At 37.6% G+C, this 12,505-nt stretch overlaps 1 protein-coding gene across 1 annotated transcript in view; it reads right to left on the reverse strand.

Annotated features, from left to right (window-relative positions):
* Window positions 1-10,248, reverse strand: part of SYTL3 (synaptotagmin like 3) — a 33,695-nt gene extending 23,447 nt beyond the window's left edge. The window contains exons 1-4 of the mRNA XM_053973160.1: window positions 10,190-10,248; window positions 6,474-6,715; window positions 4,854-5,069; window positions 1,012-1,076 (exon numbers count right to left, since the gene is read on the reverse strand). Coding sequence (XP_053829135.1) covers window positions 1,012-1,076; window positions 4,854-5,069; window positions 6,474-6,583 — 391 coding nt within the window. The 5' untranslated portion in view covers window positions 6,584-6,715; window positions 10,190-10,248. The remainder of the gene's footprint in view (window positions 1-1,011; window positions 1,077-4,853; window positions 5,070-6,473; window positions 6,716-10,189) is intronic.
* Window positions 10,249-12,505: the final 2,257 nt, after the last annotated feature.

Here is a 12,505-nt window from a genome sequence, read left to right on the forward strand (position 1 = left end):
TATAATGGTTATTGGATGAAACTGTGCTTTAAAAAGATCAGTCAACTAACACTTTAAAATTAGAAATTGTGTTAGCTAGAATGGACTTTAGTGAAATCTTTCAAAATTCTTTTAACAGGAACTTTAGTTTAGTTTCTTAATATGCTGCCTGCTCCCTTTCACAAATATCTACTATGCAAAATTTGCCTGATTATGCTCCCCCTTTTATAAAATTCTTCCTATTCAAGTTTCCCAACAGAGATTTAAGGCCTAGTTCTTTTCTTTTTACCAACTACTCTTAAACATAGATGCAGATACTGAAGTGAAAGTATCATTTAACGACAGTCAGGCACAAAATTAAGTAGATGCCTATCTGAAGTGGCACTTCAAGGGAAAGAGGAAACAAATCTTCTCCACCTTGATAGTTATTGTAGGTGAAAACAAACACAAACAGCTCCTTTGCTGGCAAAACACATTTCCCATATGTGAATGTATCCATTCACATACTCTAATTTTTCTTAGAGTTTTGTATTTTTAGTGGCACTGAGAAGACCCAGCACAAGACAATGGCACAGCCAGCTGGCTGAAGGTAACGAAACAGTGTTTAGCTCTCTGCTGATTTATAGTTATACATGGGGGGTTTTATTCCATTCTATCATTTCGTTAAACTTTACAACTTCCTCAGTGAAAACAACTGAAGTTTAAACTTCGACAAATGATGAATGCAAGATAATTTTCTTCCTGTACATACAACATTTCTATATTAATTTCACATCATTGTATTTCTTAGAAGTCTTACATGTTCATTAATTCAAATTTATATGGCCAGAAATATTCTTATTTTTATTACTGCAACAAAATAAGTTATACTTTTAAATGCACTCTGCTAAATTGCATTCATGTTTTATTTACTGCATAGACAGACAGACTGCAGGGAAGAAACATTGGATACAGTGTCAGACTACATTCAGTGTTTCAGTTAGATGAGAACTACATATTACATAGCAGTTTATGATCTGTTCCAGTGATTACCTTCACCTGGATATTTCTTTGCTCGTTCCTCAAAGAACCATTCACCAGCCTTCACTTTCACATCTCTGGAAAACAATCATAAGAGATTCAAATCAAAATGTTTGCAAGTGCATTTCTTCAAATGTTCGGTTACCATGTAACAATCCAACATCCTTTATTAATCCTACCGTAAAACTAAGATTTCACGACTATTCAGTCTATTGACTGGTTTTGCCACACATCTGAAAAAAAACACGGTGGGGAGGAATCCTTTGGGGACATTTGTTTGGTGGGGGGGGGGGGGGGGGTGGGAGTTGATAGCTTGTTTTCCTTTTTGCAGTGTAGGACTGGCCATGGAAAGTGATGCACATGGCTCTGGCCATAGCTCTGAAGGCAGGAGAGTCCTAGGCACACTCCAGTCTGCACAACCAAGTTGCAAAGCAGCCCAGGCACTTGTGCTGAGTGGGGAGCTGGCTGCTTACAGCTGCAGCCTCATCTGACAAGTGAGGAATGTCCACGGTAGAGGACATGGTTCCAAGCAGAACTTGGGATGGCTACCAGGGAGCACTGAGCTCCACAGCCCTGGCAGCACAGGGGCTTCATGGCCCACCTCTCCATTTTCTGGAAGCTACCATCAGTTACATCAATGTCTTACAAAGGCACCAGGAACAGAAAAGTAATGATTAGCAAGTACAAGATTATATCAGATTAAACAGCTCTGTCATTATCAGATTTTCAGCAAATCTTACTCTTCCTGAAGCCTGCAATTTAAACTCACCCATTATTAAAGAGACAAAAAAAATTTAACTGAGGATAGGATTCTCTGAATCCTTCAGGTTCCAAATTCTCGTCTAAATGTCTTACTAATTTTTAGGGCATATATAATATCTCCCTTCCTTGTCAATTTTGTGATGCTTACTATGAGATGAAGTCTCACTGCAAAAATTTCCTCAGTGCAGGCACTGCTAAACCTTTTCTCTAGCCAGTTGTTGATTTTCCTTTTACAAAATTAATCTCTGTATTACTACTCCCTCTGCCAAAATTGCTTGACACTGGCAACAGCATACAAACAGTAAATTCCATGTAGGGCTTACCTTCTTAAGAAAGCAAGATCTCTAAATACAAGAGCCAAAATGATACCCACAAATGGGCAAGGCAACAAAACCACTGGGTCTGCCATTTCACACTTCACCTTATTCTGTGTCAAAACAAACCATAGGTAGGAAGCTTTTGGTTCTGTCACTTGATTTTAAAGCCTTTTAGGCATTTTAATGATATCTTCATAAGTAGCAATGCAGACTATTAAAAAAAAAAAAACCAGCACCCATGTAGATTGTACAATTAATTTTCATACCTAACCATAGATCCTTGTGCATAACTGAACAAAGACGAGCCTGAAAATTAGGTTTAAGTAACTGAGACAGGATACTTACACATTTTGGCTAGAGATCTATTAACTAATAAATGTCTGAAATCTCTGTCTTCAAGGACTTTACATTAGTAGTGCCTTGATTTTCATTCAACCCCAGGCCTCCCTTTATACTATTCCCACCACCCCCTGGTTATCTTCCAGAGTTTAATCTCCAGTTCTGCACAGATCCATGTGATAACTGAATCTACTCATAGAAGTTCTGGACACGCCTTCCTTGGAGGTGTTCGAGGCCAGGCTGGATGGGGCTCTGAGCAACCTGGTCTAGTGAAAAGTGTCCCTGCCCATGGCAGGGTGGGTGGAACCCAGACAATCTTTAAAGTTCTTTCCAACCCAAACTATTCTATGATAGATCACACACAAAACGAAAATAGATCTGAAAATACCTTTTTCTTTTTTTTGATAAAGAATGTATTAAGATATGACCAAAATATGAAAACAATGCTAATAAAGTCCCTTTGTCAGGTAAAATAAACCAAACTCCTCCAAAACAAACATCTTTCTAGACTCCTAGAATAGAGGAGTCCTTTAAAAAAACCCCAACATGCTATACCAACTCCATTCACATAAAATATGCCTCTTCCAGGTGAAAGATACAAAATTTTTCAGTTCACAAGGTTTTCAAGATTTCTTATTTTTTAAGAAATACAAAGTTTGCCTATCCTGCATGCCCTTTCACTGAGGTGTTTAAGCACATTCCTTACAAACATGACCCCAGTGTCTAGGGGAGAACCTCCATAGTGCTACTGCTGCTGTTTGGGTCAGGAAAAAATTACTCTAGTGATAAACAAGACCCAAAGTTACAGTTACTTGGGACTTGGAAATCAGCTCTTACCTTTTTTAGCCATCCTACTTTCCCCTCGCCAGGGAAAACAAAAGGAGCTGAATACCATTTACCACATTGCTGCACTCCCAACCCCTTTTTGAGATTTGAAGCTTTGATGTAAAGTTCACTAAAGGCAATGGAAGAAGTCTGACTGAATTTAATTGATTTTACATCATGACTAAAGACCAAATGTACTCTCTCTTCACTATAAAGAGAAATTCAATGACAGCTGGCATATCCATCTGTATTAGCAAGATTAAAAAAAAAGGTAATTTCCTGAAGGAAAAGTAAAAAGGTCTTTTAATTAATTTAAATAACATTTTCTTGGTTTTGCCATTAAATACCTGGACAAGCTAATTAAATAATTAAGGGTATGCAGCACTACACAAAGCAGCTTAACAACCAAAAACTCTCTATAGGGGATTTCCACAGTGACCACCAAATAACTGGAAACCAATTTAAAACAAGAGGAAGTGAGGAGGGTTATCTAGACAAGGATCCAGAAAATTAACTTTTGAATTTTCAGTTTAGTGCATATAGTTTGAAACATAGCAAAACACATACACCAAAATCTAGTAACTATTTTGTATCAAGTATAAATATAGCTGAACTACCTATTTTGCATATTAGTTGCTAAATAAACTGAAGATTCAGAGAATATCTTGTTAGCAATAGTTTACAACTCTCTTCCAAACTATAAAAAAATTACTTCAAACTAGTACAAATTTGTTTGACTTGAGACCAATACTTTGCCTTATATTTCCCTCTATTTTAATCTCATTTTGGCACCTGCAGAGGGTGTGGTGGATTCACCTTGTGTTGGCGTAAAGTAAATTTTCATCCAAATCCCCATCCTTTCTACAGGGATATTTATCATCCAGCAGAGCGTCTGAATAATTTCCCAAACTATCATTCTTCACCTACGTATTATTTTTCATCTAATGTAGAAATATATCTAAACCATTTTGCTTAGAAAGATTGCAATGAATAGAATGGAGTATGAAGTAATGGACTATGAAGTAATATTTTGATATTAAAAAAATGTACCAGTACAGTAAAAGAAAGATTGTTTCCTGCATCCTGAAATACAAAAATGTGATGTAGTAAAAGAAAAAAAATCAATTAATTCAAAGTAAACAAATTGTATGCTTGAGCATACTTCAACAAATTCTAGTAATATTATTAATTGGTTTTGCCCTTTAAAATTTTATAAAGCATGACTTCAAATTATTTGTTAATCAGATTTCCCACTCTGGTGGTAAGAGGCAGAAAATAATGATGAGGAAATTGTCAAGAAATTGGCTATAGCACACCAAAGCACAGCACCTTCAGCAGGTTGTGAGGATGCACTGGTTCAATATTGAGTAGGGGAAGGAGCTCTCTCTGTGGCTCAGAAATTCACAACTGTTTCTATGCTTTGCTATGATCATCTTTGTCATACTTACAGAACCTCTGGCCTAGCCTGAGGATCCATTTTGCTAAACACAGGAAGGGAAATATCAGCCATGTGAAGAAGAACATGAAATTTCCATCCATTCAATCACTACCAGGATCTCAGCCAGCATTTTCATTACATCAGTGGCTTTACCCCAAGTCAAAATTCCTTACCCATGAGCATAACAAATGGTGCATTTCCAAAGGCAGGGGTTCAGGCAGACACGGCATTCCGAGCACACCCGATGACTGCATCCATTGCACACGGCACCTCTGTTCATCAACAGCCCCAGCGACTTCTGACAGCGAGCGCAAGATCTCTCCTGGTACTCACACCTTGCATTTTTTGCTCCCTTCCACCGAAGTTGCTGCAGCTGCAGTTTCATTTTCCTAATTTCACAGGTAAAAAGGGGGGAAAAAAAATATAGAGGACAAAATCCTCATGTAAAGCACAAGTTAATAATACTCTGGTTCCACATTTCTAGTGGGAGATATGCCCTCAAGTGTGACCTCTGTTGAGCACTGTTTGAAAAGGTGCACACACCGCATTTCTTCAGCGCAACTGCGTGCGTGACCAGAACTGAGCATACTAACAGAGAAATAGTTTAGTATAAATGGGGTATTGTTCATTTCAGGCACACTTTCCATACTGAAATCATTGTATGAAAGTGATTACGTATTCACTTACAAAAACTGAGACTAAATGGTGCTCCCTTCCATTTGACTTTTTTTAAAATCATATTTATCCAAGAATTAAATATTCTACTGAGTAAAAAAAATAATAATAACAAATTCATAATCTGAAAGATAAAAAACCAAACCAAAACAGCACACAGCCCAAAATATCAAAACCTATCCTTGTCATTAACTTTGCTTCCATGGCATGTACCAATAATCAAGATCTATGTTTTTAATTGATAGTAACATCAGCAGTTAAAAGGGATTTTCTAACCAATTCAGGCTTTCTATATAGCCCTTCATGTAACTACTATGGTTTTAGTATTGTAAACAAAGTTTAAATTTCCACATTTAAGGGACTAATAAATTTATATCTTACCCACTCCAATACCTAGTTTTACAGGGGGATGCAGTAGCACAAAGCAGGATACAAGGTATTGGGAAATCCTGGTCCTAGCCAAGATATAAAGCAAATAAAGTGCTGGAGAATTATCATTTATTCTCCCCAGGTGAGAGACTAACAGAGGGTGAAATTAGTAAATCAAATCCTTTCCTAAGCAATGACACCTATTGACACAAGTAACAACCTGCAAGGCAGAGCGGTGTGCTTGCTGCCTATTGTTTGTGAGGAGGAACAGTGATAGATTTAGCACAATGAGCAGGTAATCCACTGATTCTTCACTCCAGTCTTGGCACAATGTAAGCTAAAAAGCCAGTCAAAAATCTGAACATGTTCCATCTTACCAAGACTATACATATGCATACATAGGAACATGATGAGAATGCCATAAAGCCTTCACAGAAAAAATGCAGCCAGCAACTGAACTTTCTATGAAAGCTGGAAGTAAAGTTCACCAAGTACATTATTCAGTGAACAGGATTTGCTGATCTTTAGTGTAAAGTCAATAGAATGGCAAAAACAAAAGTTTCTGGATAATCTTAGACTTCCCAGAGAATACAAAGGCATTAGCCAACAAGAAGTTATAAGAGGAGTACATTTAGGACAACAAAGTGAAAGAAGAGTAATTCAGAAGGAAACTAAAAAAAAAAAAAAAAAAAAAAAAACCAAAACAAAAAAAAACCCAACAGAAAACATGAACAGGGGAACAGCAGTACCTTATTCTTTCCTCCTCTGTTTTTCTCACCATCTGGTCACGGTATAGGACTTCCAGAACAGCCTCTCGTTCTAATTCCTTAAGAAAGTTCAGATTAAATTCACAGGCCATTTTTGCCAATTTTCACTATTTCACTTGTTTCGTAGACTCCTGTCCTATGGCTTCCACTACATCCAGAGTGCTGGTCTGGGTGTTTCCCAAATGCCTGTGCTCTTACTTGATGAGTTTCACTGTGTCATACCCCTGAAAAGAAAAATAACTTTGTCTTTACACACATCACCATTTAAGTGCCTCTGCTACCCAAGGAGTATGAACAGTTATCAAAGTCATAGCAGTCTTGACTTTTCATATGTCCTTTAACTTCCTTTTCTTTTTTCCACTAAAAGCTGTTCCAAAAGAGATGAGAGCTTCCTGACAGGGCTTGAACTGGCACCAGATGTAGGGCCAATTTGTCAAGAGATGGTGTAAAGGAGCGGCAGAGTGGGATTTCTGTGTCTAAGGAAAAAAAAAACCCAAACATTATCCCTTCTCACCTCTTCAAGACATTTCGAATAATGTGAAGGACACATTTTGTTACACTCAAACCTTTCATGCAGTAATTCAGACACAGGAGAAGTTTTAAGACAGTCCTGTTCTTCAGAGAGGCTCACCATATTGTCTGTAGCACTCAGGCACATACCTTCACATTTTTTGTACAGTCAACAAAGAACAACCAATTAAAAAAAGCTTAAGTTAGTTTTGAATACAGGCCTACAGGTCCCATGACTGTCATACTGCTTGAGACAAAATTTTTGAGAAAAAATGTCCCTTTATAATCTCATTTTGTTGAAAAGACATCACAGACAAAGAGGAAAAAAAAGACTTCTAAGTCACTTCCATCAATTACCTGTGTCTGTTAAGTCTAGATAAAGTTTAATACCAAATAATGCTAGTCTCTTTGCTAATATACAGAGACCATAAAAAGTTAAGATATATACTATTTCCAGCTCAGTGCACTAATGATTTTGGTCCCAAACTGATAAAGTACAAATATATGAAAGTATAACATTGAAACAGAATCACAACTGTAGTTTGGATATATTCTGTGACCTTCACTTTTGCAAAACTCCACTAAAATATAAAGTAATTTTAACATACTTTGGAGCAAAGTCGACAAAGAAGATGATTATTCAACCTAAACCAGTTTACACCCCACATTAATTTTTGATATTACTGTCTAATCTTTAGTGCATATTACTAGAAATGCAAGGTAATTTCACTTATGGTACACCTATATTAAAGGTGTGTGAAAACTGGTTTAAGTGTTTCAAACTTAATCTGAAGCAGATACACATGGTCAGGCTCTAGGCAGGTGTAGACACTGGAACAGAAGGGCAAAGCTTTCCCAAAGCAGTTACTGATGCTTCACTGATGGACCTCAGCTGAGACTCTGACCAACCATCTGCATTGCTGGATCATTATTTGCAAATACTAAGTTTTAAATTTAAAACAAACAGCTAAACCGCCAAAATAATCCACTAAAACTTCACATATATAGTGACAATGCATTTTTGTCAGTGCAGGGTATTACTTTATGTGCAGCTTGCCCCTATTAAGTTACTTAATTTTCCACCAGAAAAAGCAGAGGGTGATAATGCATGTATACATAAACAGGTTGCATTCCATTTGTCTATGGGGATTTTTTCATGAAAACCCTTCAACAGACACCAAAATTTCACAGAAGCTTGTGTTCAAGAAAAAAAAAATAGTTTCCTGTGGAAACAAATGAGACAGAGATAGGCATAATCATGTTTTATTTCCTTACCAACTGCAATTTCACAGGAAATTACTCATTTGAAACATAAAAAGCCTGAGCAATTTTTTTTTTTTTTGCACAATTTTCAAAGGCCCCTGCATCCTTCACTTGCTTTCATCTTTTACCTTATGAATACCTCCTGGGATTGATGAACATGTTTTAAAACATCAACTCAATTTAAGTCTACTTAATCTAAAGAGAAGTCAGTACAAACTCTGGTGTTTCTGCCCTACACAGGACATCAAAACATCCATTACAGGGTAAGCTACATTTGCCATAAACTCCTAAGATTTTGGGCATATCTAGAACACCATCAGAAAATCCCACTGAAGCATCAGTAAAAGCTAACAAGTGCATGACAGTCAATACTACATGGATCCAATAAAACTTTGCTCTGGTAATCTTATAGAAAACACATTAATGTCTTATAGAGCTATTAAGAACCTGCCACAGTAAAACAGTTACAAAGAGCAACCTGCTTAACCTGCAGTTAAGCAAGCACAGAAAGAGTTGCTATCTGATGTCTCCTTCAAATTCTTTTAAAAAATCTAGCTGAATGATGAAATAAAGTATTATAAAAGTATTACAACCCTCAAAATGAGAGATAATCCTTGGCCCCACAACAAACCTGAACTTGTAATTATTTCACAGATGTGTTCAAATTGGACTGAAAAGTTCTCTACCATAGTGAAATAATAACTTTTCTCTTACACCAAAGCTGTCTGCACTAGAGTAGATTTTTGGCAGTAATAAAGAAGTGTTTTCAGCAATGACCCTGTTTGACAGGAAGAAAACCTCAAACCTTCAGAGATGCCCTTCTTTCATGTTCACCCATTGAATCCAGCTAGCTAGCTCTTTTACACAGTCAGCTAACCTCAAAGCTGAGCATCTTCTACATTAAACCAAAAGTAGCAGCAACCTCTTCAGTAAATATCACAGCACTTCTTCCTTTTCAGCACAATGTTCATAAAAATATTCTGTTCAAGCATTTCTTAAGTTATATATTTATCATTACGTTTTGTATTTAAACTAATGCAGGGTCAGGCATCTTGCAGATGGATCAGTAACTTCTTGAAAATATCCCAAAGCTATTGTAAGGGAGAAGGGATGACAAATGTGGCTATACCTTAGGAGACAGATTCATGCATGCATAGAGTACAAACTCAAAAAACCATGGTTTTTTCCTATCAGGATAAAATAGTACATAGTTCTGTTACTGAAGGTCAAGCAAAAAGCCTACCTTACACTAGATTAAGTTTGCAAAAACAGCTTCTTTTCTAAGCTTTTAAAATTAAAAATGACTGGCTTAGCAAGCTTTTCCTCAAAGCAATTTTACAAGTAATGTATTATTGATCTCCTTTCAGATCCTTAAGCATCAGCAAACCAACGTCAATTAAATAATTATAAATTAACAGATCTTCTAAAGTGACAGTCTTAATTTACTTGAGATAATTGGATTACTTTATCCATTAACCCAGAAGATGGCTGCGACACATCAGTAGCGAGGAACAGATTAAGAAGGTTCAGAGTAAAACCAGTCTCAAAAGCAACTGCAATTTGTGGCTATTTTCTCTTCTGCTGAGACCAATCATATAAATTAATTCTTAGTTAAGAAATTTACAAGTGTTATTTTGTACTACCTGGCTGCAACAGTTTAGCTTTCACATCCCTACACATGCATGTGAAAATTATTAAGTTCTTTGATAATGTTTTAACCAAAATTAAGTCTGTGATATTAATAACATCCATCCCAGAATTCAGAGTAAAAATAAAACCAAATAACTAAACCAAACACAAACAATTAAGTTGCAGGTGTGGTTTTTCCATTAAACCTTTTCCAATTTGAAAAAAATCATGTCAGTAAATAAAAATGCATCCCCCTGTGCTATGTCATACAGAATAGAGTAAAATTATGTCCTTACCTCTTCAGAAGCCATCAGAGACACCAGGAAGTAAACTACTTATGAAAGATGAGAAGCAGTCTTACTATTTAATTATCGCTCCTTAAAGAAAACTGGGGGTTGTTCTCCACCCCCTTTCCTTCCTTTGGGCACCGACACCACTGACGGATGTTCAGAGGAGCACCCCAAAACAGCTGAAAGCAAATGCGCTCAACAAAGAGCTCCAGTGTTACAACAGCTTTTGCCAGGTCTCTGGTTTTGTTAGCAGCAAAAAGCAAAGATGTTTGTTTTTCTAACATTAAAAGGAGATTCAGCACAAGAGACTACAAGAGCTGACTGATACACCAAAATATGCTCAGTGCTCAAGCCACACACAGGAAGAGAAGTAGCTTTGAGTTATATTTCGTTTTCTGACACCATAAATGTGAAAACGCTTCTAACCTCAGTGTCTCCAGGACTTGCACAGAAAGCTTGGTTTGTATCATAAACAGCTCTTTCCTGGAAACAAAACAGTTTTCTACTTAGGTCTATAAGATAAAGCAATTAGTATAGATAAAAATTCAAGAGAATTCAGTTTTTATGCATCTGCAAGAAGAAGAAAGTTATTTTACTTCATAACTGGAAATCTGATCTCAGGTAACAGTTGAAAGTTAAAACATTCAGATTGGACATCTTAAGTCAAGTCTATCACAGAATTAAGTATGGGCAATGAAGCTCAAAATTACATCCTAATTATTTCTAAGTCTGGAGGAAAAAAAAGAGGTTATTCTTACAGCTCAAGCTCCTCTCTTGTTCCTGGCTCTACCAAACTGTGCATACAACACAGAAGCCCATCTTAACTGTTTCAGGTGTTTTAAGACTCATGATTTCTAGTTAAATGAAACAAAGCACAGCAATTCTACTCACATTGGTAAAGTTTAAGAGCCTGCATTTTTATAACCTCATCAAGCTAAATAGGTTCAAATATTTCCACCTGTGTATGTCAAGTTTAATCACCTTCTTCAACTGCATCATGGAAGAGAAAGCAGTTGTTAGTGGGGGTATAGAGCTATGCACATATGCACCATAGTTGGATAATTTGGGTCTTAATTTTAGGCAAAACTTTAATTGCCAAAAGTAACCTGAGGCTTCTAACTACCCACAGTGACAGATGAATTGTATCCCAAATCCGGGCGGCAGAACATTAGCCCTACTACTAGCTTCCCCCTAATATTTAAACAAAGCCTTACTTGCCACATACTTAACTCATTTTATCTTCCCTCTCCTCCCTGGATGTGGGAAACTGCTGCAGTACTTTATACATGCTAAGAATATAACCAAATATACAGCCGTTAATGCTTTTGTTCAAACAAGCACCACTTGTTCACTCTTACCATAGTCCTGACCTTTTTGTCTCTGTTTTTTGGATGCAGCAAGCACAAGACTTGGAATGGGGCTGAGGATGTGCTCAGCACCCAGCCACAGTCCCACTGTATCCCTCCAAAGCGAGCGGAGATGGTGCTGCCTGCACAGAGCTCCAAAGTGAGGTGGCTGGTCAGGCTCCCCTTTTTCAGGAAAAACAGGAGGCAGAGCCTGACACAGGACTGGAGACAAAACTGCCCAGTCAGCACACTCAGGCCCCAGAGCTGTAACTCCCTCAACCTTCTTGAAATACAACACCCAAAACTGGACACAGTATTCCCTTGCACAGTCTTGCTGCAGAGAAGGCAATAGGAATACTGCCTCCAGGCTCTATGTCCTTTTAACTTTTTTTTCCTTTTTTTTTTTGTTTAACAGCACCATAGAGAAATTGAGATAAATTGTACCTAAACATCTCCCTACTCCACGTGTCTATGGAACAGCTACTGAGTGAGCTGGTCCTGCACTTGTGGAGCTGGTTATTCCTGCCTCCATATAGCCCTTTGCACTTGTCCCCAGTAACTTATTTCTTCCTCCATCCAGGTTCTTTCTGCAGTTCATCCAGGCCCCTCTGAGCCTGAACAGCATCTGCCACTGCCTGGAGCAGCTCTCAGGGGCTGGTAGCATCAGTGATTTGGACAACCTGTAAACACTGCACACCCACAACATCCAGGAACTGTAACAAGTGTGACTTCTAATTTCATTTTCCTGGTTCTTGCTATGTCTGCTAAAAATCATGTGATCTGCTTAGAACTCTTAAGAATTCAGATAGTCTTCCGTGGTGGTGGGCTGACCCTGTCTGGATGTCAGATGCCCACCAAAGCTGCCCCGTCACTCCCCTCCGCCCCTCCGCCTGGGGGGGGGGGAATAAGGAAAAGACAGGCGGAGTTTTTCTACTTTTTAATTTTTTTTTTCAGTTTGTGACCTAGGCCTTCTTTT

Source organism: Vidua macroura, chromosome 3, assembly GCF_024509145.1.
Source record: "Vidua macroura isolate BioBank_ID:100142 chromosome 3, ASM2450914v1, whole genome shotgun sequence".
NCBI classification, from domain to species: Eukaryota; Metazoa; Chordata; class Aves; order Passeriformes; family Viduidae; genus Vidua; species Vidua macroura.